Genomic DNA, 27,096 nt, shown 5'->3' with positions numbered 1-27,096 from the left:
GGCTGCCGGGCTGTCAGAGGGATGTCTGACTGCCAGCTTGGGCCCGATCCCCCAGGAAGCGGGCCTAAGCCAGCAGGTGGACATCCTCTGAGGGGTCCCAGACTGCAAGTGGGCATAGGCTGGGCTGAGGGACCCCCCCGAGTGCACAATTTTTTGTGCACAGGGCCTCTAGTATGTATGTATTACAAAATGATTACCATAAAAAGTTAACTTCCAAGATAGGTTTTTCAGGGTGTTGGTTTATTATGCAGGTGGGTTTATAACAGTTATGAAATGTAGCAACTGCTGCATTGCTATATGGGAGGAGTCAAAATCACTAACAAGGGATATTTGTCAGTGATTATATAGAAAAGAATTGTCAGGCAAAAATAAATACATATATAAATAAGTACAATAAAGTGAAGCACTCATTTGACTGGTATTAGAAATGTGCATGAGAATTTCTAAGCTTTAATTTGGAATTTGATTCTTCATTCAGGATCGGAAATTAACCAAAGCTGAGCAGCAAAGATTTAAGGAAGAAGCAGAGATGTTAAAGGGTCTCCAACATCCCAATATAGTTCGATTTTATGATTCCTGGGAGTCTACATTGAAAGGAAAGAAATGCATTGTATTGGTGACTGAACTTATGACATCAGGAACATTAAAGACGTAAGTTGACCCTGATAGTGTTAATGGAGTTCTTTTTGGAAATAATTTTCAGTGTCATAAAAGTTGCTTGTAAAATAACAGTATTTGATTAAAGAATTTGTAGAATCTGAATCTAGAGACTATATTTCAGAGCAGGTTAAAAATTATGATGTTAATGAATGTTGTTAGAAAATAGTGTTGTGAAATTATTTGTGGAATAGCATAGGAGTTTAGAATTAGAAATCATAGAGATAATATAATGTTGTGTAAAAGATACTGAAAAGTTAGGGGTGTGGTCAGGTTCACATAGCTAGTGAGCTATATACTATGTGATTATAGTCCATTGCTTTGTTTCTGACTAGTTTTTCATTTGATGGTTTAAATCACTTATTTGTAGCTATTAAATGTGGGGCACACTTTCTGTTTCCTAGCATCCTTACACTAAAATTTTACATAGTTAAAGCCTCTAGTGATCTATATAAGCAGTTATTAAGAAGTAGAGGCGGACTTTTTAAAAAATATATATTTTTATTGATTTTAGAGAGGAAGGGAGAGGGAGAGAGAAACATCAATGATGAGAATCATTGATCGGCTGCCTCCTGCACACCCCTATTGGGGATCGAGCCCGCAACCCTGGCATGTGCCCTTGACTGGAATCGAACCTGGGACCGTTCAGTCCGCAGGCCAAAACTTTATCCACTGAGCCAAACCAGCTAGGGTGAGATGGACTTTCTTTTTAAAATTGTGCTGCCATTTCACAAAAGGCCACTCTAATTGGAATGATTCTTGTTTTGAATTCAAAATACTAAACTTGGTAGGATGTCTTTTCTAAGAATGAGGCCTTAGATTTAGAATTTTCTTCATAACATTTTCTTTCCATAACAGACAATAAAAAACAACTTAGTGCCCAGCCAGCATGGCTCAGTGGTTGAGCATTGACCTATGAATGCAGGAGATCACGGTTTGATTCCCAGGCAGGGTACATGCACGGGTTGCAGGCTCAATCCCCATGCAGGAGGCAGCCAATCAATGATTCTCTCTCATCATTGATGATTCTATCTCTCTTCCTATCCTTTCCTCTCTGAAATAAAAAAATACATATTTAAAAGAAACAAATAAAAAACCCCAACAACTTAGTGATGGTAATAGTAGTATGGCATATACAATATCTGCTAGCTTACGTGATTTACCCTAATACTGCTCATATAGTAAGTTAGGTATGTTTATTAACATGTGGTCTTTTGTTTCTTTATATAGGTACTTAAAACGATTTAAAGTCATGAAACCAAAGGTCCTAAGGAGCTGGTGCAGGCAAATTTTAAAGGGGTTGCAGTTCTTGCACACTAGGACTCCTCCTATTATTCACCGGGATCTCAAGTGTGACAATATTTTCATCACGGGACCTACTGGATCTGTGAAGATTGGTGATCTAGGCCTCGCTACCTTAATGCGCACATCATTTGCTAAGAGTGTCATTGGTGATTAACATTTTATAGTTGATTGGTTGGGTAAAGAGAGTTGTTGATTGTATTTGTCTAGAACAGGGAGCAGCAAACTACAGCCCATGGGCCGAATTTGGCCCTGCTGCCTATTTTTATAAATAAAGCTTTATTGGAGCACAGCTATACCCACTTGTTCGTGTATTGTCCGTGGCTGCTTTTGTACTACAATGGCAGCATTAAGTAGTTGTGACAGAGACCATATGATGGCAGAGCCTGGAATATTTACCATTTGTGTCTTAATGGAGAAGTTTGCTGACCTCTGGCCTAGTATGTGAATTTGCTTTGAAATATTATATCTTGCCTTATTTTTGAGATATCCTAGTGTATTTCTTTTGTGGGGTATATTTTAAATTATTGAAAGTTTCTAAGGACTTAAGAAAGCTAATTTACTAATTTAATTATGAAAAATTTCAATAACTAAAAAGGATAGAAATAAAAACAAATTTTAGTGATCATGACCTAATCTTGAGCATTACAGATTGTACTTTATCAGAACAGAAAGTTAATGAAATTCTTTAAGTGCTTTATATAGATATAGCAAGTATTCAACAAATTTTATATTTATAAATTTCTTTTAGGAAGCACAAATTAACTCAAGTAATTCTTATGGAAAAGGGAAAGTGAATTTTGTGAATACATTTTTCTTTTTAATAAAAGTGTGGTTGTGGTATTACCTTGTAGGGACTCCTGAGTTTATGGCCCCAGAGATGTATGAAGAGCACTATGATGAATCTGTAGATGTCTATGCTTTTGGAATGTGTATGCTGGAAATGGCTACTTCGGAGTACCCTTATTCTGAGTGCCAAAATGCAGCTCAAATATACCGTAAAGTAACTAGTGTAGGTATAACTTTATTCTTTTTACTTCACAAACTGCCATATTTCATGTTGAAGTTGGTTTAAGTAAACTGAGTAAAACCTAATTTTGGTTTAGTTCTGTATAGCAGTGCTAAATTAAATATAATTGTAACGAAACAAGTTTTAGATATATGTTGTATACCTATATCCTATTGGGGTCATATAAAATGCTCTGTATTAGTATCCTTGGGAAAACATAGACATATCATCAATATCTGTTTGTAAAGAATTTTTAGATACTTATTAGATGGTTCTTATTTTCCAAACCTGAATAATAAAGATTGGCTAAATAGTTTTGAGGGTCTCTTTTAGTGCTAAAAGCCTGATTAAGAAAGGGCATTCAAAATATAGTTCAACAGATACAGTATTTGATTCTTACTATGAATAATTTTTTAGAAATTGCAAGGAATGCAAAGATGTATAAGAAGTGTCTGTTACCCACAAAGAACTTACATTTTTAGCAGGAGAGTGATATAAATTCACAAATAATTATACAAATAAGTGCATGGGAGTATTTATTGTAAGGGACATAAGGGAGGTAGAAGCAAAGTGTTAGGATTGTTCAAAAGAGGTCTACATCATATCCAATTAGGTGACTCAGACCAGGAAGGCGATCGTTAGACTGTTTCCAGTAACTAATGCTAATAGGTGCTGTTTTTAAATGTATGCTGTATGCCACATGCCTTCATCTTTATATCTCTACAAGATGGTGCTATCTTCAGTTTATAAATGATAAGACTGAGTATCAGAGATTGTGACTTATCCACATTCACATTGCTACTACTAATGGATTTTGACCCTAAGTCTGACTTCAGAGGCTTGTGTTAGATAGACAATAAGAAATAAGGCCAGCCCTGCTGGTAGCTCAGTTGGTTTGAGCATCATCCCATACACCAAAAGGTGGCAGGTTCCATTCCCGGTCAGGGTACATACCCAAGTTGCTAGATCAATCCCCAGTTGGGGGGTGTGTAGGAGGCAACTGATTGATGTTTCTCTCTCACATCAATGTTTCTCACTCTTTTCCTCTCTGAAAAAGTCAATTAAAAAAAGGAAATAGGCCAATGTCCAGAATATGGGATATTCTATAGCAGTGGTTCTCAACCTTCCTAATACAGTTCCTCATGTTGTTGTGACCCCCAACCATAAAATTATTTTCGTTGCTACTTCATAACTATAATTTTGCTACTGTTATGAATCATAATGTAAATATCTGATATGCAGGATGTATTTTCATTGTTACAAATTGAACATAATTAAAGCATAGTGATTAATTACAAAAACAATATGTAATCATATATGTGTTTTTCGATGGTCTTAGGCGACCCCTGTGAAAGGGTTGTTCGACCCCAAAAGGGGTTGCGACCCACAGGTTGAGAACCGCTGTTCTATAGGAAAAATGACCTAGTTTCTCCAACAAATCATCAATTTAATTGTTTATTTCACCTAGCCATTCTAGAAGACTTTGAAATAATATTGATTTTGAATATTTGCAATAAAGCAGTCCTTCTTAGGAATTTTCATAAGTGTTCTTTAATAACATTGAATTTTTTTCTGATTTCAAAATATATTTGTTTATTATATTTTGCTAATTGGGGTAGTACTGTTTGTACATTTTGGGGTCTTGTTTTTTTTTTTTACTTAATGTTACAGTATGAGAATTTCCCATGTTAATAATTACTTTGAGAACATTTTTAATTTCTACATAATATTGGCACATATATAATACATAATATGCAATTTTGGCTCTATTATTGTTGATTTAGATTATTTACAACCTTCACTGTTATCTGTAGAACGAGGACAAAATCCCTGTCAAAAAGTTGTTAAAGACATACTGTATGTATATATTTATCTCATTTAAAACTTGAATATAGTTTAGGGTAAAAAACATTATTGTAATAAAAGTCATGTTGATTTGGGCTTTCAGTTGCTTCATTTGTAACTAGAAACCATTTTCTCCTCCCAGGGCATAAAACCAGCCAGTTTCAATAAAGTCACTGATCCTGAAGTGAAAGAAATCATCGAAGGTTGTATTCGTCAAAACAAATCTGAAAGGTGGGTGCTGATGTAGTGAAATGACATAACTGATGGATGCATTTTTCTCTTACCTTGCACCTGGTCATTTTCTGACCTTTGCATGGAAGCCAAACCCAAACCATACTGTCTTTAGTAAAGTTTATCAGTACATCTTGTTTGCCATTTTAGACTTGGGTATCATCTGCTAAATTTTCCTTGAAGCAACATTTGATTTGTGTGTGTGTGTTGTGACAAGCTTTTTGCACCTTGAGGCATCAATTTAAGTCAGTGGGTTCCCCCTCCCCCATTAACTTACTTCTGACAGTTGATTAAGTAGAGAGCTTCTGTGGTCACCTTCATGTAAGTACTTAAATGGTTTTTTAATGATAGTTTTTTAAAAATGTAACCATCAACTCACCAGGTTTTTTAAATTTAACCCTATGTCCTTATATTATGACTAGAGGCCCGGTGCATGGATTTCATGCACATTGAAAGGAAACTAATTAGAAGAAATATTTTAATATCACTATTTGCCCTTTCTCTATAATAAAAGTGTCAACCAAATTCACAATGGACAATGACAGATCAAAACACACGTGTGTGATTGGCACCAGTGAGAGCTTTATATGTATCGCGCATGCGCGAGTCAACTTAGCCATATATAAATATATATATTAAACTTGCTTAATTAGACCTGCTTTCTGATTTAGCTAAACTTTTTCCAGCCCACTGAAGCACCCCAACTTCTCTTTCAGGTAATTGTCAGCAACACAGCAAATTATTATTGTAGATCATGCAGGGAGAGCAAAGGGTAAAATATTTAACTGCAGCAGTGTTTTTTGACTATATTCTGTGCAGTGAGTAAACCTGAAGTTATTTTTCAAGGTCCACCATTTCTTACTTATTCTCAGTCGGGTCAAGTTTCTAAACTTTCTAAATCTCCATTTTCCAGCTAATGAAAAGAAAATAGGATTCCACCAAGTCTCCTACCTACCTACTCCAGGACTTCTGTGAGGATCAAATGAAATGAGGCAGAGGAAAACGCTTCACAGACATTTGGTTAAAGTGTAAAATGTTTGCACCTGGCTATAAAGCAAGTCATCTTCCTGGGCTGAAGAAACTTCAAGGAGGCTAGTCGCTAGGGAGAGGAAGCTGGGCGTTGCTACGTGATGTCATTACCTGGCCCCCACAGCAGCCGTTTCCGGTCTGAGCTGGGCTGGGGGCCACATTTTGCACCATGGGGTCTTGGCAGTGTTTTGCTGCGATTTGGTGGGCTGTTGCTCTGGGGTGGTGGTGGGGCTTCTGTCCCACTTGGGGGAAGCTGAGTGTTGCTTTGTGGGTGCCAGGTCCTCAGTGCCATTTCTTTGTAAATGGCCAGTGCGCATCATGACAGCTCCTGTGTTGAGCGTCTGCCCCCTGGTGGTCAGTGCACATCATAGCGACTGGTTGGATGGTTGGAGGGACACTTAGCCTATTAGCCTTTTATATATATAGATGGTAAAGTTGATAGGGCTGTTTTTATTCACGAATTGGTATTCTAGATTATTTGTATCACAATTTCTGTTTTTCTTGTGGACAACTCCTTTTAGTTTTAGCTTATATTTCCCTTTCATTTGAGCTTTGGACAGTTGCTGACTTAAATTGAAGGATTAGTCATTTGATTTTTACCTCCTTATTGATTTTGGTTAATAAAGTTGACAGGTCCTGCCCTGGCTGTTGTGGCTCAGTGGTTGAGCATCAACCTATGAACCAGGAGATCATGGTTCAATTCCCAGTCAGGGTGCATGCCCAGGTTGTGGGCTCGATCCCCAGTGGGATGGGGGGGGCATGCAGGAGGCAGCTGATCAATGATTTTCTCTCATCATTGATGTTTCTTCCTCTCTCCCTTCCTCTCTGAAATCAATAAAAATATGTTTTTAAAAAAGGTCCTTTATAGAAAGTATTTCCACCAGCATTTGATTGACTGTTACCTACACTTTTATTATTTTTCTATCTAAATTTAATGTTGCTTATCTGAGAATACATAAAGCCACTAAGGTAAGGCCTGTGTAATTATAGCTTTATTACAGAATATTCTTTGTGTTTGTACCAACAGGCCATATCTAGGTATATATTTGTTTTCATTATGGTAAAATTTATATAACATAAGAATTACCATTTTAGTCCATTTTGTGCGTTATAATCCAGTGGCATTAAGTACATTCACATTGTTGTACAACTGTCACCACTATCTTTTTCCAGAACTTTTTCAGCATCCCAACAGAAACTCTGTACCCATTAAACAACTCCTCATTCCCTCTTTCCCTCAACCCTTTGTAATCTCTCTTCTACTCTCTACCTCTATGAATTTGCTTATTCTAGTTTCCTCCTATAAATGAAATCATACAGCATTTCTCCTTTTGTGTCTGGCTTATTTCAGTTAGCATAGTTTTCAAGTTGTAGCATGTATCAGAATTTCGTTCCTTTTTAAGGCTGAATAATATAACACACATAATATAACATAATATAACATACATACACACACATAAATATGCCACATTTTGTTTATTCATGTTTCTGCTAATGGACACTGGTTATTTCTACATTTTGTCTGTTATGAGTACTTCATGAAAATTGGGGTACAAATATTTGCTTGAATCTCTGTTTTCAATTCTTTTCGGTATAAACCTAGGAGTGGAATTACTGGATGATATGGTAATACTACATTTAATTTTATAAAAATATTTTTATTGATTTCAGAGAGGAAGGGAGAGGGATAGAGAGATAGAAACATCAATGATGAGAGAGAATCATTGATCAGCTACCTCCTTTCTCTCACTACTTGGGGGAGATCGAGCCTGCAACCCAGCCATGTGCCCTTGGCTGGAATCGAACCTGGGACCCTTTAGTCCACAGGCCGATGCTCTATCCACTGAGCCAAACTAGCTAGGGCTACATTTAATTTTTTTTAAGAACCATCCAACTGTTTTCCGCAGCAGCTACACCATTTTGCATTCCCTACAGCAATGTAGGAAGGTTGTAATTTCTCAACATCCTCACCAACCCTTGTTATTTTCTGTTTGTTTGTTTGTATGATTTTTGGTAATAGCCATCCTAGTGGGTATGAAGTGGTATTTCATTGTGGTTTTGATTTGCATTTTCCTAATGACTGATGATGTTGAGTATGTTTTCATGTGCTTATTGGCCATTTGCATATCTTTGGAAAATTGTCTATTTAAGTCCTTTGCCCTTTTTTAAATTGAGTTGTCTATTTTTGTTCTTTTTGAGCTGTAGGAGTTTAGGCCTGCTCTTTTTAAGCAAGGCTAAAAATACTATGTTGAAGTAGCCATTTTAGTTTGGATTCTGATTATTGTTTGTACAGCATTTTAATTACGATTTATTAAGAACACTGGAATATTCAAAAGGATTCATGGCATATTTATTGGAAAGAGCACAGGTTTCAGTGTGAGTCTAAAATTCAAATCTGGACTCACTTAATCAGTGTGATATTGATTTAACTGTTACTCAAAACAGGCATTGTTTTGATGATTAAAAAGATAATGAATGTCTATAAAATCCCTAACAGAATGATATGTATTTAATGAATGGTATCTTTTGCGATTGCTATAATTATTCTTTAGTCAAATAGGCAAAATTTTCATTGAAGGTAGAGGGTTTAACTTGGTTGTGCTTTCTTAAACACATCTCACCTTAACCTTAAAACTAATTAGTCTGAGCAAGATTATTCTTTGTATATCACTGCCTTAGTTAAATATTTGTCTTTTTTTCTTCTATTTCTTTTTTTTCTTTATTGATTAAGGGTTATTTGTCTTTTGATCACTAAATATGTAGAGGGTTTAAATCCTTAACTTACAGGATAACGCTTTGTCAATATGCTTTGTCTGTTTTAAATAGCACAGGAGGGGCTTTCTACATAGACATTATGGAATACATCAGTTTTAGTGCTCCCTGGCCTGTAATACAGATAGATTAGATATTATATCTCTATTTTGGAAGTTGGTCAAAGGAAAGGAAATTAATTTCCCAGCTTGTAAAAGAATCTTTAGAACCCCTGTACTTTTTTTTTCTTCAAAGATGGTTAATCCCTGATACTAAGCTAGTCTTTTATCCATTGTATGTATACTTTGGCCTAAAACACTAGACATAAATACTTCAAGAAAACCATGGGACTTTACTGAACTAAATTGTAAATTAGCTTCACCTATGGTATGCTCTAAAGAGTGACATACACTGACTAGATTATGGCTAATGAAGTCTACGAGTTCTATTTTTTTAAATGTTTTTATTGATCTTAGAGAGAGAGAAACATCAATGATGAGAGAGAATCATTGATTGGTTGCCTCCTGCATGACTCCTACTGGGGATCGAGCCCGCAACCCAGGATGTGCCCTGACCAGGAATCGAACCAGCGATCTTTTGGTGCCACACTGGCCAGGGCTACAAGTTCTATTTATAACATTTGCAAAGAATTTGAACTTTTAATTTAATTTAGAGTTTACATATCTGGAAGAGTTTTTCATTTCCTTGGCAGGCAATATGTTGCTTGAGTCTTAACACATTGTGGAGCAGTAGTTTTGTTGCTAGCTTTACCAGTGGCCAGATAAGTTTCTATTGAATGAGTACAAAAAGCGTTTTACATAAATGTTAAAGGCACGCCTTAAAATTAAATACCCATTGCATTTTGAAGTTATTACATGTTCTTACAAGCTATGATCTTTTTAAAGTAAAATACTGTGTAATATGAAAACACGAGAATTCGTGTGATCTGTGTGCAATGTGTTTTAATAACCTAAGCCAGTGGTTTAGGGAAACTACTCAATTCACGTAACATGAACTGCAGCACTTCTCCAAATCTCTGTCTCTCTTTTTAATAATTCTTTATTGTCGAAAGTATTACATATGCCCCCCCTTCCCCCCCATGCACCCCCTCCAGCCTGCCCCTCTCACCCTCCCCCCTCCACCTGCCCCAGGCCATCACTGCCCAGTTGTCTGTGTCCGTGGGCCATGCATAAATGCATACAAGGTCCTTGGTTGATTACCTCCCATTCACCCTCCCTCTGAGATTCCGTCTCCAACTTTCTTTAAGGCATACTTTTAGGTATGTTAAACTTCAGTATCTAGATATGTTGCTAGTAATAATCTTTAATTAAGATCCCTACAGATGCATGTTAGTTGGAAATTTTTTTTGCATTCTTGGTAATAATAAGAGAAAATATTTTGTTTTTATGACAAGGCAGATTAATAGTTTAATTAATAGAAATTTTAAAATAGATTGTTACTTTGATACAATTAATTTTAAAGTTTCTATGTGTTGTTTATGATTGGAAGGATTGATAATGAACTATGTATTTTGTTTATTAGGTTGTCTATCAAGAACCTACTAAACCACGCATTTTTTGCTGAGGATACAGGACTGAGGGTGGAGTTAGCAGAGGAAGATGATTGTTCAAATTCATCTCTGGCTTTACGACTCTGGGTTGAAGACCCTAAAAAATTGAAAGGCAAGCACAAAGACAATGAAGCTATTGAATTCAGTTTCAATTTAGAAAAAGATACCCCTGAGGAAGTAGCCTATGAAATGGTAAGTGAATGCTACTGCTATTTCCCCCTGCCCTTTAGAAGTATCAGCATTGATTTCCTTTCTCATTGCTTTCTTTTTTCATTTTCTCCTTTTCTTTGTTTAAATTGATATTGTACTATGAAATGTATTGCTACAGCAGAGTATATTAAATTTGTACACACTATAAAGACTGATAATATACTACCTTTGTTAAGAAACAGAACACAATTGGTATCTTAGAAGCCATCTGTGTGCCCCTCCAGGTTGCATTTCCCTCGCTCATCACCACCAGCAATATCTATTCTGACTCTTGTGTCATTCCTTTGCTTTTCATTGTAGTTTACCTAAGTAACATACGGTTTTGTTTTGAAAACCTGAGTGGCGAGCACACACCCCACTGGTTACTGAAGTTACTCCTGGGTGAAGCTGCCCAGGAGAGGAGGAGTTGAACAGAACCTCTCAGTCATTGTCTGGCTTCAGCTTCCTGAAGGGGTTACAAGAGCCCCTTCTGGGGAAGTCAGTGGGTGAGGTCACACGGGAGTCCAGGGAACTAAACACGTGGCTCCCCTCAGTCAGTGCACCAGCGGGGCTGTTGTGTGGACCAGAATGAGTTGTCTGGGTCCCCAACCTGGGCTGTTGCAGCGCTTGGAGGGAGAGCTTGCAGGAGCTTCATTCCGCAGCATGTGGTCATAGTTAGTGAAGTACAGATACTGTGTAGCAGGCTCATCTGGGCATTCCGTCCTCAGGTTAAAAAGAAGAATGGGCCCTGGCCAGTTTCTCAATGGTTAGAGCGTCAGCCGCTTCTGGTCAAGGGCACGCATACCTCGGTTTCAGGCTTGATCCCTGGCCACAGTGGTGGTGTGTGTTGGAGGCAACCAATCGATGTGTCTCTCTCACATCGATGTTTCTGTCTCTTCCCCTCCCTTCCACTTTATTAAAATCAATGGAAAAATATCCTCGGCTGAGGATTAACCAAAAAAAAAAAAAAAAAGAAGAAGAAGAAGAAAAAGAAGAAGAATGGGACAGTGACAGTGGAGATCTTGGAGACAACAGGTCTTTCTTTCTAGTCACACTCTTCTAAGCTGGAATGATTGCCTTGAACATATGGCACAAAGCTCTCATCCTGGTATCTCCCTTCACTGTCTTCATAGACTTCTCTGCCTTTCTCCTGTATTGGACTTCATGTTCCTAAATCCCACAGATTACTCTTTTGTTATGGCGCCATACTTCCTCTATTAGCGTCTTAAGAAAAGGTACATGGGAGGTAAATTCTTTGAGACTTGCATATATAAAAAGTGTCTTTATTCTATCTTCATATTTAACCAATTATTTGGCTGGCTAAGGCATTTTAGGTTGTGCAGTTAAAAAAAATTGAGAGTTGCCGAAACCGGTTTGGCTCAGTAGATAGAGCGTCGGCCTGCGGACTGAAAGGTCCCAGGTTCGATTCCGGTCAAGGGCATGTACGTGGGTTGTGGGCATATCCCCAGTAGGAGATGTGCAGGAGGCAGCTGATCGATGTTTCTCTCTCATCGATGTTTCTAACTCTCTATCTCTCTCCCTTCCTCTCTGTAAAAAATCAATAAAATATATTTTGGAAAAAAAAATTAAGAGTCATTGCTTTTCTAGCTTTCAGTATTGATATTAAGAAGTGCAAAGTTGTTCTGTTTTCTGGATCTTTTGCACGGGATCCATTTTTCCTCTTTGGAAGCTTATAATATCTTGGCATTCTCAATATTCTAAAATTTCAGAGTGATGTGCCTTGATTTGGGTCTATTTTCATTTACTGCCTTGGATACTCAGTGGACCCTCCCAATCTGTCAACTCATAACCTTTATTTATTTATTTTTAAACTTATTTATGTATTGTTAATCCTCACCTGAGGATGTTTTTCCATCAGTTTTTAGAGAGAGTGGAAGGGAGGGGGAGAGACACAGAGAAAGAAACATCGATGTGAGAGAGAGACACATCGATTGATTGCCTCCTGCATGCTCCCGGTCCAGGGCTGGGGATTGAGCCTGCAACCGAGGTATATGCCCTTGACCAGAATCGAACTCGGGACCTTTCAGTCCAAGGGCCGACACTCTATCCACTGAGCCAAACTGGCTAGGTCCAACTCATACCCTTTAGTTTCTGGGAGATTTCTTAAAGTATTTTTTAAATATATTTTATTGATTTTCCACAGAGAGGAAGGGAGAGGGATAGAGAGTTAGAAACATTGATGGGAGAGAAACATTGATCAGCTGCCTCCTGCACACCTCCCACTGGGGATGTGCCTGCAACCAAGGTACATGCCCTTGACTGGAATTGAACCTGGGACCTTTCATTCCGCAGGCCAACGCTCTATCCACTGAGCCAAACCAGCCAGGGCTATCTTGAAGTATTTTATTGATGTGTTCTCCCACCTTGTTTTCTCTTTCTGGAACTGTTATTATTTGGATGTCGGACCTCTTGAACTGTTTCTCCAATTTTCTTATCTTTTCTATGTTCCATCTTTTTGTCTTTTTATTTTCCTTTCTGGCAGATATTATCAACTTTATCTTCTAACCCTTCCATTGAGTTTTTCATTTCTGCTATCATGTTTTTAATTTTAAGAGTTCCTTTATACTTTGGTCTGTTTCTTTTTTAGAGAAAAAATCGTGTTCTTTGTGGTGTTGATGCAATATTATTGCATCTTTCTGTAACCTTAGTAAAGGGAGTGCTTTTGACATTTTTTTTCCTCCCTGCATAGTCTCTTTACTCCAATTTGCTGCTTTTTTCCCTTTGTTAGCTTTGTGCTCCATCTTCTTGGTAGAGGCTTTTCTCATATTTCTGGTAATTCTTGGCTGGCTGCTGGCTGTTCATGATTAATAGTGGAAGAGTGTATTAGTTTTCTATTGCTGTGTGACAAATGATCACAAACGTCTTAGTGGCTTAAAACAACACTCATTTATAATCTCAGTTCTGTAGGTCAGAAGTCCTAGTGGGCTTCGCTGGATTCTCTGCTTGGGGTTTCGCAGGTTGAGGTCAAGGTGTTGGCCACCAAGGCTCTACTCTGGAGGCTCTGGGAAAGAATCTGCTTCCAGGCTCATCCAGGTTGTTGGCAGAATGTAATGCTGTGCAGTTGCAAGACTAAGGTCCCCATTTTCTTGCTGGCTGTTAGCCAGGGGCCACTTGCAGTTCTTACAGTCCCTTCACATGCCCCCACGTCTCCTTTAAGTTAGCAATGGCATGTTAAATCCTTCTAGTGTCACCAGCTGGTCAAAGGCTCAACCAGATCATCTCCCTACCTTCATGTCAACTGTGCCTAGCACAGTGACATCTCATCATTTGCTCAGGTTTGAGGATCAGGATGGGACATCTTCCAAGGGCCATCATTTGCCTACCACAGAGACTGACATGACAAGCTGATAGGACCATATGACTGCTTGTGTCAGACTTATTAACTTTGACCTCTACCACAGGGTATCTGGGTGAGCCATTAGTTGGGGAATCTCTGACATCAATATTTGTTGGTTTTTCTTCTTGGATTGGTCAGATCCCTAGAGAGGAATCTTTCATTGTCCTTCCTGGAGGGTAAGGGTCTGGTTACTGGTATTTTGGTAGCCAAGTGGAGAAGAGGGCTGGAAGTTTCTGCATATGGCATTCAGCATGCATATGGTCGCTTAATCTTTTTGTTTTCCACTTGGAAGCCATATCCTCAACTGTGCCTGGTGTTCCATAGTCCAGAGAACTAAACTGCAGACTCCTTGGGTAGGGGAGAAGCAGTCACTGAAAGGAGTGGAATGGCTGGTGGGGCATAGGATCCTACATACCTGTTTCTCAAAACCCTTTCCCTTAGTCTTCCTTATTTTAGTCATCTCTTTTGATTTTACCCAGTTTTGGAAGTACCTGGTACTACCAGTCCCTGCACCTTGTGAGTAGTGTTGAGTGTGAATGGGAATCTCGGCTTTCTCTAGTTCACCTCTTTTAGGTTTGCTGAGTCAATTATTATCTACTTGTTTTCCATATTCAAAAGAGTCCCAACTGTTGTTGCTGTTGTCTTTCTCTTATTCTCCCTGTCCTTATGGGCTTATAACTTAAAAATGCATTTCCTATGGGTTTGGGGGGTTTGTTTTTTTTAGCTTTCAAAGGGAGTGAACTTAAATATATGAGCTTTGTCTCACATTTTAATCATCTTTCAACTACCAGGAAATTTCCCCAAGTCAGCAAACTCCCAAGACATACTCTAAAATGCAGATTGTAGGACTGAGAATGATAGGCTATAGCACCTCCCCAAGTCTTTTCTACTCCTCAGCCCTGGTCCTCTCAGACAGCAAGTCCTTAACTTCTCCTCACTCCTCTAACACCTAGCACGCTGTAGTACTTTGCTGTTAGCATACTTTCCTCTGCCTAGAGTGTTGATCTGTAAACGTCATCTACACTCAGTAGCCTGCCAAGTTCCTTTTTCTGTTTGTTTTAATCCAGGTCAGAGTTTATCTTCTTCTGTGATACTTTCTCTACTTCCTCCAGAGAGGCATGTGCTCCTTTAGGGCTTTTACAGCAGCTCATTTCTACCTCATTTCATTTTAAGCTTGTATCTGTCCCTCAGCATCAGATTGTGTGCTCATATAGGGCAAAGGGCCAACTTAATCACCTCTATGTCTCTAGAGCCTATTGTAGGCACTTAATGTTGCTGAGTGTGCAAACCCTTTTAATGTCACAAAACAGGGCAGTCATAAATACCCTATAATAAGACTGCATGTACTGAAACATCAAGTTATTTGCTTGTTTGATTTAAGACCAGAATTCTTTTAACAATGCTTGGTGATAGTATTGTTTTCCTTTTGTTGATTAAAGACTCTGACATTTACCTATGTCTAATTAAGAAAGAACATAGAAACTGTTATTTAATAGCATTTGGGATTTGGGGGCACTAAATAACTCCACTAGTTTAAAAAAAAAAGGTTAAAATCTTAAATGTTAGATGTGAGGGCGGACCTTGCTGCAAACATCTATCACCCCATTGATCCCCGGGGTTAAATGTTAAAGATATAGTTTGCTGTTTATGTTTTGTTTGTAGGTCAAGTCAGGATTCTTCCATGAAAGTGATTCCAAAGCTGTTGCTAAGTCCATTAGAGACCGGGTGACCCTGATAAAGAAGACAAGAGAGAAGAAGCCAGCTGGCTCTTTAGAAGAACGCAGGGATTCGCAGTGCAAGTCTGTGGGGAGTGTTCTCCCTCCACCCCAGAATACAACTCTGCCCCCTGCTCCTGCTCAGCACACCGCGGCTGAGTGTGAAGAAACTGAAGTCGAACAACAAGTTCGACAACAGCTTCTACAAAGAAAACCACAGCAGCAATGTTCCTCTGTTACAGGTAACATAGTTATAACTTATAAAAATAAACAATGCCTGGCTGGTGTGCCTCAATTATTTTGGCCTCGTCTCATGCACCGAAAGGTTGCTGGTTCGATTCCGTCAGGACACATATCTGGGTTTCGGGCTTGATCCCTGTAGTGGGGGTATGCAGGGATCAAGCCCGAAACCCAGGTATGTTATGCGCTTACATCGATGTTTCTCTTCCTCTCCCTTAAAAAAAAAGTAAAAAAATAAAAGCAAATAAATGTGTAATTATATTCCCTTATCTTTAGATAATACTTTTTTATTTTTCAATGTATTATTTATCATTTTATCAGTCCTTTTACAAATTCCCTGAAATAGATAAGCCAGCTAGTTTTATTTGAAAATGTTCTGTTACATGACTTGCCCAAGGTACTAGTGGCATAAGGATTATAATCTTTCTACCATTTTAAGGGTCTAAAATAAGTCCTTTAATATAGAAAACTAGGAACTAAAGGGTATGATTTTTTTCTTTAAGAAGGAATTTTCTAAACTTTAAGACTCTTTGTATTTTGTACTCAAGTATAAAATTAACACAGTGCCTCTAATTTTTCTATTGTCATGCATTCTCTTTTCTAGAAGGATACAGCATTTTCATAGTAATAGCTAATTGTTGTATAATGACAGTATTATTCTCTAGCTAGCTTCTAGGAGAATAAAAAAGAATATGACATTTAGATTTTACTGAAACCCTATTGACAAGTATAGGTTAGTTAAGGATATATGTGAAATGGCCAGCAAATGGATTTGATTTTTATGTGATTCTTTGTTTTCAGCTTTTGCTTTACTAAGAAAATTTTTGCCATTCTATCATATCAGCACAGAGTTTACACTGAGAGTTTTTTTATTAATTCTGCATTGTACATATTTTATTTGAAGATGTCTCAGGTTGTCAGTGTAAGAAAAAATGAAAGAAACACTATTTCCAATGCTATTTGGACCTGGTGCTTCAAGTTTTCACTTCTACCTGTTGCTTATTTTCTTTGTTCTAGGTGACAGTTTATCCGAGTCCGGAGCTGGATCAGTTACACACTCAGATGCAAGTCAGCCCAGCACAGGCTATTCCTCGGACCAGGTGATGGGCTCTCAAATGGTTTCTAGCATCCCACAGGCCGAAATGAATGTTCCAGGGAAGATTTATCCACCCCAGCAGCTAGTAGGACATTACCAGCAGATTTCAGGGGTAAGATGATCTGTTATATTTTTAAATATATAATCAGCATATTTACTGTAAATGGGAGGGCTTATCTTTAATCGTTTTTGGGTTTTTTTTCTTATGTGACTGTTACAGAAGCAGCCACAGCTGGCTCAGCCCCAGATTTTGCCTTTGGCTCAAGGTCAGTCCACTGTTTTGCCTGTACATGTCCTTGGACCACCAGTCTCACAACCCCTGGTGTCCCCATTAACTGTCCAGAAGGTCTCGCAGACAAAGGTAAGATACATTTTAGAAGCCCTGTATTCAGTTAAACATATCTAACACTGCCTCGATTTTCTGCTAGGCAAAGGCACTCTTTCATAAATTCATCATGGTTTTTATAAAAGTCACTGAAAGCTGAAAGTTTCTGCTTTCCTTCACCTACGACATTCTTCTTGAGGATGCACCTAAACTAACATTGTATAACTAGAATTTTGAGACATTGCTCATATAATTGGAAAAGAAACCACCCTTAAGCTTTGTCAAGCCATTCTTCTGCTCAGTATGTGAGTACAGCACAGCTCCCTTTTGGTTCCATTGAAGGCCATTCAGGGGCCCATTGGGCTTCACAAAAGATACACTCAGTACACCAGCCATACCCAAGTGGCACATCAGGAGTCCATATCTCCAGGTTCTTCAGTGCCACAAAATCAGATTATGCATTTGAAGAAGCCTTTTTTCCAAGCCTGTATTCAGCAGCAGCCATTAGCTTGACAACCTAAGATTATGGCATCACCACAGAAAAATGTTCAGCAGGGTTGTATTCTGCAAGAATCTGAAGCTCATGCAAGTCAGTGGCAGCCAGGGGGTGGTATTGAAAGTGTGATTCAGCCTCTGGAACAGCCATCTTATTCTGTTCAACACACTTATCCAGGACCATCACAGAACTTCCATCCTTCCCTTGAAGGCTCCCGAGCAGCTGCTCTTTGGGATACATCCCCGGAACAAGCTTATTACCCATCATAGTCAGCTCACCCAATCCAGGCTCCAGCACAGCCTATTTATATACTGCCAGCCGGAGAGCATCCTCTTTACACTGTATAACCATCGGGATCACAACCAACTCATTCTTTGCAGACTTCTTCTCCAATCTCACCTACTGGTACAACCCTCTTATTCAGCCTCAGGCCAAGGGAAGCCTGCTTTCCCAGTGCAACTTCCAGTTCAGTCACCTTTTCCAGACCAGGGAGCATATAGGATCCAAGCAGCTTACCCTGTGCAACCTATGGAACAGCCCACTTACCAGGCACTATATAGCATGCCCCTTATGCAGGACAAACTTATTACACCATCCAGACAACTGAACAGGCAACCTTTATAACCCAGCATGTATATGCTGGAAACCCTTCTAATAGCAAGAAAACACATATTACAAACTGCAGGTCAGAAATTGTACTCAGTACCACCTTATGTAGCACAGACATCTGAACAACAAGCCTATTTAACACAACCTTAAGGTAATAATTCTTCAACAAAAGACATTTAACATCAACCTTAGATACACAGACATATTCTTTTATATATATACTAGAGGCCCAGTGCACAAAAATTTGTGCACTCGGGAGGGTCCCTCAGCCCGGCCTGTGCCCTCTCACAGTCTGGGACCCCTCGGGGGATGACCACCTGCTGGCTTAGGCCCGCTCCCCGGGGGATTGGGCCCAAGCTGGCAGTCAGACATCCCTCTGGCAGCCCGGGAGCCCTCAGGGGATGTCCACTTGCCAGCAGGGAGCAGGCCTAGCTGCAGTCGGATATCCTTAGCACTGCTGAGGAGGCAGGAGAGGCTCCCACCACCACCGCTGAACTGGCAGCTATCAGCCTGGCTTATGGCTGAGCAGAGCTCCCCCTGTGGGAGCACACTGACCACCAGGGGGCAGCTCCTGCATTGAGCGTCTGCCCCCTGGTGGTCAGTGTGTGTCATAGTGACCAGTGATTCCCAGTCACTCTGCTGTTAGGATCAATTTGCATATTGCCCTTTTCTTATATAGGACTAGTGACCCGGCGCATGGATTTGTGCACATTGAAAGGAAATTAATTAGAAGGTGGCCATTGGGGCGGGGTGGGACTGGGCGAGAAGGGCAGGACACGCCCTGGAGCCAACCGCCTGCAGTCCCTTTCTGGCTGGCCATACCAGGGGTGGCACCGTGGCTCAAAGGGCGTCTGCGGAGTGAGCGGGGTCCCTCTGGCAGGTGGGGTCCCTCGACCTGGCCTGTGGGGATCACCTGCAGGGATCGGGCCGAAACTGGCTCTCCGACATCTCCCAAGTCGTCCTGGAGTGTGAGAGGACACTCTGCAAAGTTGCTGTCATACAGGGTGTGGAATGCAAATGCAAGTGTGCAGTAAACCAGATTTGGGGCCGACAGTGCCCCAGCAACAACATAACCCATGGCTGAAGGTGGAATCACGTGGCCCCCCGTGAGGAATTGGGCTACCTCTTCTTTGTTTTCTGGGTGCATCACTCAAGACTACCGCTGCCAAATCACTGCAGCTCGGCAGCTCCTTTGTTGAGCGTCTGCCCCCTGGTAGTCAGTGAGCGTCATAGCAGCCGGTCAGTTGGACACTTAGCATATTAGCCGTGTGTGTGTGTGTGTGTGTGTGTGTGTGTGTGTGTGTGTGTGTGTGTGTGAGAGAGAGAGAGAGAGAGATACATTGATTTTAGAGAGGAAGGGACGGAGGGAGGGTGGGAAGGAGAGAGAGAGAGAGAGAGAGAGAGAGAGAGAGAGAGAGAGAGAGAGAGAGAAACACCATTGATGAGAGAGAATCACTGATTGGCTGCCTCCTTCACACCCTCCACTGGGGATCGAGCCCACAGCCCCGGCATGTGCCCTAACTGGGAATCGAATTGTGATTTTTCTGGTTCATAGGTCGATGCTCAACCACTGAGCACACTGGCTGGGCCACAGACACTTTCTACTGAGCCTTTATTTAGTGTCCAGCATTCAGAAGCTCCATCCCAGATAGATGTCAATTTTGGACACCAGCAGCTAAAAGCCCAGTCAACTAGCATTCCATCTCAGCGGGCCGTGGAAGGACAGTTTCAACACCCTGTGTAGATGTCCTTCATTCAGCAGGCCTCCTCACTGGCCCACATCCAGCCCTGTACTTCTCTGCACAGCTTTTTGCCTCACATCTAACACCAAGCCAGGTTTCTCACTCAGCTTTCATTCAGAATCAGCAGATCATTCATTCATCTCATAGACAAAAACACAAAAGCCATCAGCAGTCTACTCAAGAAGGTCACATCTGCAGCAGCATTCTTTTTTTAAAAATGAATATTGCCTATTTAATCCTCACACCCAGTTTTTAAAATATATTTTTATTGATTTCAGGGAGGAAGGGAGAGGGAGAGAGAGATAGAAACATCAATGATGAGAGAATAATTGATCGGCTGGCTCCTGCACGCCCCCAACTGGGGATTGAGCCCATAACCCGGGCATGTGCCCAGCATGTGCCCTTGACTGGAATCGAACCTGGCACCCTTCAGTCTGCAGCCCGACACTCTATCCACTGAGCCAAACCAGCTAGGGAAGCAGCAGCATTCTTTGCGTAGCCAACATGCTGTTTTTCCACAGCAGGCACCTAACCAAGGTCAGCCATTACTAGGTATTCCAAGGGCCATTCCAAACACAGTCTAGATTACATGTCCTTTGCAAGAACAGTTGCAACCAGCAGCAATGGAACAACATGTAATACAACCTTTAGAGCAGCCTTAAGTGCTTCAGGCATTAGACAGCAGTCAGACTTTTCCCCTGCAGAAACACCTAGCACGGCACCAGCCAGCATGGACTCGGCAGTGGCCTGCTGTCCAGCCACGGTGGCAGCCAGCTTCTAGCTCAGCACTTGTTTCTGGGTCATCAGAAAAACAATTACAACAGCAGACCCTCTATCAAAGTGCTGGGATAGCCCTTCCAAATTGGCCATCTTCTTCTGTTCATCTGTCACCACTTGGTCTCCCAGTACAGGCTTCCACTGCCTTTCAGAGCATTTTCCTGTTAACAGGTAAAGCAGCATTTGCAAAGCCAAGAATTTCCAAAGGTAAATCCTCCTGGGAGAAGATAGTGGATGATTGTGATTTTTCTGTAATGTTCCAGGGTCAGGGAGATAGTGAGCTGTAGTAGAAATGGCACTGAACTGGGAGTCGCAGTCCCTCTTTTGGCTCTTTTCCTTCCTGAGTGGCCTTGACTCAAGTCTCTTTGGCTTTTCCTGATCTGTAAAGTGAAGGGATGAGACCCGATGATGATAACAACAATTACTTGAGCACCAACTTGGGATATGTCAGTTAATAAAAAACAAAAATGTTTTCTGTCACTGAGTTTTGTTGCCTAATCGAGGGAAGACTCAATTACCATAATAAAAAGTAAATTATATAATACAGTACAAAGCGATCGGGAAATTTAGAGCAGGGTAAGGAGGAAAATGGGTTGCAATTTTCTGTAAGGTGGCGATCAAGGTAGGCCTCATTGAGAGGGTGACATTTGAGGAGGCGAGGGAGTCCACAGTGTACATTCCAGGCAGAGGGAATAAGCCATGGAAAGGCTCTAAGTGAGGAGTGTGTCTGGCATGTTTGAAAAATAGCAAGGAGGCCAGAGTAGTTGTTAGTCCTAAAATGTTAGGAGCCTATCTTACTGTTCTACATTTATTATAAAGCATTGCCTTTATGAAATGAAACTAATGATCACCAATGAGTGATTCCTAGGTACCAAATGCTGTTTTCTAACAGCCTAACATATACTGTCCTAACAACCCTGTGAATAGTAGCTGTCATTACCCCCATTTTACAGGTGAGAAAACTGAGGCTCAGAGAGGTTGAGTTACTTTCCCAATGACATACAGGAGGGCCAGGGTTTGAACCCTGATTACCTGGCTGCAGAGGCTGAGCCCTTAATCATGACACCATTCAGCCTCTTTGTAGGATAGCTGTCTTCTCTACTGGAAAGGAGAAAAAGGGTATGATGACTTCAGTGAGATTTATTTAACATAGGGATTGATTGAAATCGTTAAAGGAAGGAACTGAGAATCCAGTTTATTCTTTTCTTACTCTTCTGTTCTGCTTTGATATCTCTAACATCCCTGAATTTGTTGAGTTTGGCTAATAAAAATGCTTTGAGCTTCTTAAATAAAATGTACGCTGCACTGTAAGACTTTTCTAATTATGATATATTACTGTTCCAAAGAGCTATTATCTCAAGTATTACGTGTTTTATAAAATTCTCTCTTTATCAAGGGCATATATCAGTGATTTTCAACCTTTTACATCTCATGGCACGCAAAAACTAATTACTAAAATTCTGCAGCACACCAAAATTGTATTCTTTGCCAGTCTGACAAAAAGTAGATATAATTTTTATTTGTTCACACTGGATGGTTATTATTGTGTTAGCTGTTGTCATTTTTTAATTTGACAATCTAAGGGAAAAGAGGTCAGTGTCCCTGACTAAACAGTCAGGTATTGCATGTTTTAAAAATTCTGGTGCACACACCAGTTGTTGCCGGCATAAATTATAAAGAACTAGAGGCCCAGTGCACAGATTCACGCACATTGAAAGTAAATGAATTAGAAGGTGGCCAATGGCGCTGGACTAGGCAAGACGGGCTGGACACACCCTGGAGCCAACCTCCGCGGTCCTTCCCCAGCTGGCCACACCTGGGGTGGCGCTGGGGCTCTAAGGGCATCTGCAGAGTGAGTGGGGTCCCTCCAGCAAGTGGGGTACCTTGGCCTGGCCTGTGAGGGGGTACCTTGGCCTGGCCTGTGAGGATCTGGCCAAAACTGGCAGTCCGACATCCCCCAAGGGGTCCCGGAGTGCAGGAGGGCACTCTGCAAAGTTGCTGTCACTCGGCAGCTCCTGCATTGAACGTCTGCCCCCTGGTGGTCAGTGTGTGTCATAGCTACTGGCCGGTAGGCCAGTCGCTTAGGCTTTTATATATATAGATATAGATTCCTATGTGTGCATGCTGACTCCTAGCAGGAATGATCAAGGATTAATAAAGATCTTTGCAGCTGAAGTTTCTTCAGGCAAAGCATGATTCTGAGATTTATTTCTTTAGAATAGAGTTTTTCACAGAGTATTTTGGTTTGGAATATCCATTTTTGTGACCATGTGTTGTATATTTCCCTTACCTAATTAAAATAATTTCCCCCAAAATTTTATTAAGAAAAATTTCAACGATACAGAAAAGTTGAAAAAATTGTAGAGTGAATACCCATATCTGTACCAGCTAGATTCTGTAGTTAGCTTTTTGCTATATTTGCTCTACGACTATCTCTTTATGTTTTTATCAATTCATCCTATTTTTCTGGTACATTTCAAAATTAAAGTTGCTGACATCGGTATACTTTATGCAGAAATACTTTAGCATGCATATCATTGACTAGAACTTAGTATTTGTTTATATTTTTTAGTTTACATTTATGTGCAGTGAAATACACAGATTATTATTCAATGACTTTTTAAAAAAAATATTCTTGAAACTATTACATTTGTTCCCCCTTTTCTCCCATAGACCTCTTATAACTCCCCTCCAGCCCCTACCCTTATGACAGCCCCTTTTTTTGGTTAATCCTCACCCAAGGATATTTTCCCATTGATTTTTAGAGAGAGTGGAAGGGAGGAGGAGAGACAGAGAGAAACATTGATGTGAGAGAGACACATTGATTGGTTGCCTCCTGCACATGCCCCGAGCAGGGCCAGGGATTGAGCTTGCAACCAAGGTACGTGCCCTTGGCAAACCTTTTTTTGTTTGTTTGTTTTTTAGTTAATCCTCACCCGACGATATTTTTCCATTGATTTTTAGAGAAAGTAGAAAAGAGAGGGAGAGACAAAGAAACATCAATTGGTTGCCTCCTGCACATGCCCTGACCAGAACCTGGATGGAGCTTGCAACTGAGGTACATGCCCTTGACCGGAATCAAACCCCAACCAACCCTTTAGTCCATGGGCCAAAGCTCTATCCACTGAGCCAAACCAGCTAGGGTGGCAAACCTTTTCTGTAAAGTTCTAGATAGTAACTATTTTAACCTTTGTGGGCTATTGAGTCTCTGTTGCAACAACTCAACTTTCATATTGCATGCATGAAAACATCCATAGACAATAATGCAAAAGAATAGGCATGGCCATGTTTCAATAAAACTTTATTCACAAAAACATGTGGTGTACCAGCTTTGGCCTACAGGCTGTATGTAGCTTGCTCACCCGATATAGAATACTGCCATTACTGCAGAAAGTTCCAAATGACCCTTCCCAGTCAGTCCCCATTGCATCTCCCCACAGTCCACCACTGTTGATTTTTTCACCATAGATTAGCCTGTTTTAGACCTTTATATAAATGGAACCATACAGTATGTACTCTTGTGTAAGTCTTCTGTTACTTGACATGTTTTTTAGAGTAATCTATGTTGTGTGTATCAGTAGGTTGTTCTTTTTATTTTTTTACTGCAGAGTAATATTCCATTTATTCATTCATTTTACTATTCTTGAATACCAGAGTTTTCTAGATTTCTGCTATTATGAATCAAACTGATATGAACATTCTTATATAAATCTTTTTGTTAGTATATGTTTTCATTTCTCCTGGATAATACCTAGGACTAGACTTCCTGGGTCTTAGGATGGTGTTGGTTTAGCTTTTTAAGAAATGGTCAGTTTTCCAAATTAGCTGCACCATTTACACTATAAAACCAGCATTCTATAAGAGTTCCACACCCTTACCAACATTAATTTTAGGTATGCTGCTGGGTGTGTAGTGGTATCTCATTATGGCTTTAATTTGCATTTCCTTGATGACTATGATGCTGAGCGAGCATATATTTTTGTATATTTATTGGCCTTTGTATATTTTTCTCTGTGTAGTGTCTGTTTAGGGCATTTGCCCATTTTATTTTGCTTGTTGTTATTTGCCTTGCTATTATTGACTTACAGGAGTTCTTATATATTCTGGATGATACTAGTCCTTTGTCAAATATATACTTTACAAATACATTCTCCAGTCTGTGGGTTGCTCATTCATTTTGTAATGGTTTCATTTGATGATACAAAGTATTTAATCTTGGTGAAGTCTAATTCATCAAAAAATTTTTTGTGGTTATTGCTTTCTGTGGCTTCAGCAACCTTTGACTGCACCCACATTACAAAGATACTCTCCTGTTTTATGGTTTTAGTGTTATGTTCAGATCTATAGTCCATTTTGAATTAATTTTTATGAATGGCATGATGTAGGGGATCAAATTTCCTTTTTTATTTCTCCACATGAACATCCCATTGTTCAAGCTCTATTTGTTGAAAAGATTTCATTTTCCCATTGGATTGTTTTGGTACTTTTGTCAACAGTAAAATCTATATATAAAAGCCTAATATGCAAATTGTCCCCTCAGGAGTTTGACCTGGAGACCGGGAGTTCAATCGCTCACTATGATATGCGCTGACCACCAGGAGGTGGTGCGGAACAAAGGAAGGCCCCGGCCGGCAGCTGGGAAAGGGAGGCCCCAGCCAGCAGCTGGAAGGCCCCAATCAGCCATAATCACCGGCCAGGCCTAGGGACCCTACCCGTGCATGAATTTGGTGTACCAGGCCTCTAGTAACCATATAGATGTGCATCTGTTTCTGGGCTGTATATCCTATTGCATTGATCTAGTTGTCCATCCATAAGCCAAACCACAATGTCATGATTAACATAGCTTTATAGTATGTCTTGAGGTTAGGTCTTATAAATCTTTCTACTTTGTTATGCTTTTCAAAATTTTTTGTATATTCTAGGTCTTTTGCATTTCCACATAAATCTTAGAGTCATATGGACAATTTCTACCAAAAAAATGTCTAGCAAAATTTTAATAAGGATTCTATAAAATTTTTATGGTTTTTCATTTATGATCCATGTGACCTATGTTATTTTGTAATTTTTGTATAAGGTATGAGGTTTAATTGAGGGTTTTTCTTTTTCTTTTGCTTGTCCATGTGCAGTTGCTCTAGTGCCATAATATTTGTTGAAAAGACTATCCTGTTGAATTCTTTTTATACCTTTGTCAAAAATCAGTTTGGCATATTTGTGTGGGTCGTGTTCTGGCTCTTTATTTTGTTTAGTTCATTTGTGTCTATCCCTCTCTAAATTACAAATGGTCTTGATTACAGTAGTTGTATAGAAAGTCTTAACATTGGTAAAGTGATTCCTCCCACTGTCTTCTTTTTTAAAAGATTACTTTAACTATTCTAGGACTGCTACCTTTCCATATAAATTTTAGTATAAGATTGTCTACAACAAATCCTGCTGGGATTTTGATAGGAATTTGATTAACTCTATATATAAATTGGGGAGAATGGACATCTTTGTTATGTTTAGTCTTCCAGTACATGGACGCGGTATGTTTCTCCATTTATTTAGGTCTACTTTGATTGCTTTTATTGGCTAAGTATATCCCTAAGTATTTAATTTTCTTTGGAGAGATTGTAAAATGGTATTTTTTATTTTAGTTTCTACATGTTTGTTGTTAGTACATAGAAAGCAAATTTATTTGTATGTGTCTGTGTGTATCTTGTATCCTATGACCTTGCTGAACTTATTATTAGTTCTAGGAGGGTTCTTTATACAATCCTTGAAACTTGTTTTTGTAGACAATCATATAATCTCCAAAGTAGAGACAGTTTAAACTTCTTTCTAAACTCTGCCATTTAGTTCTTACTTTTTCCTTTTATCGTGCTGGCTAGAATTTCGAGTGCTGTGTAGAATAAGGGTGATAAGAATGAATATGCTTACTTTGTTCCAGACTTGGGGGAAAATATTAAGTCTTTCGCCATTAGGTATATAAGGTATAGATTTTTTTTTAAATATATTTTATTGATTCTTCACAGAGAGGAAGAGAGAGGGATAGAGAGTTAGAAACATCAATGAGAGAGAAATATCGATCAGCTGCCTCCTGCACACCTCCCACTGGGGATGTGCCCGCAACCCAGGTACATGCCCTTGACCGGAATCGAACCCGGGACCCTTCAGTC

The 27,096-nt window shown here is 39.8% G+C and overlaps 1 protein-coding gene across 1 annotated transcript in view; it reads left to right on the top strand.

The window, feature by feature from the left end:
* The window catches only part of WNK3 (WNK lysine deficient protein kinase 3), a 110,710-nt gene that overhangs the window by 37,778 nt on the left and 45,836 nt on the right, over positions 1-27,096 (top strand). Inside the window, exons 3-10 of the mRNA XM_036305621.1 lie at positions 479-651; positions 1,888-2,108; positions 2,814-2,971; positions 4,956-5,044; positions 10,367-10,586; positions 15,604-15,898; positions 16,914-17,104; positions 17,213-17,353. Coding sequence (XP_036161514.1) covers positions 479-651; positions 1,888-2,108; positions 2,814-2,971; positions 4,956-5,044; positions 10,367-10,586; positions 15,604-15,898; positions 16,914-17,104; positions 17,213-17,353 — 1,488 coding nt within the window. The remainder of the gene's footprint in view (positions 1-478; positions 652-1,887; positions 2,109-2,813; positions 2,972-4,955; positions 5,045-10,366; positions 10,587-15,603; positions 15,899-16,913; positions 17,105-17,212; positions 17,354-27,096) is intronic.

Source organism: Myotis myotis, unplaced genomic scaffold, assembly GCF_014108235.1.
Source record: "Myotis myotis isolate mMyoMyo1 unplaced genomic scaffold, mMyoMyo1.p scaffold_m19_p_4, whole genome shotgun sequence".
Lineage (NCBI taxonomy): Eukaryota > Metazoa > Chordata > Mammalia > Chiroptera > Vespertilionidae > Myotis > Myotis myotis.
The sequence above is the reverse complement of the archived record's forward strand: the minus strand, read 5'-3'. Positions and strand labels throughout refer to the sequence as shown.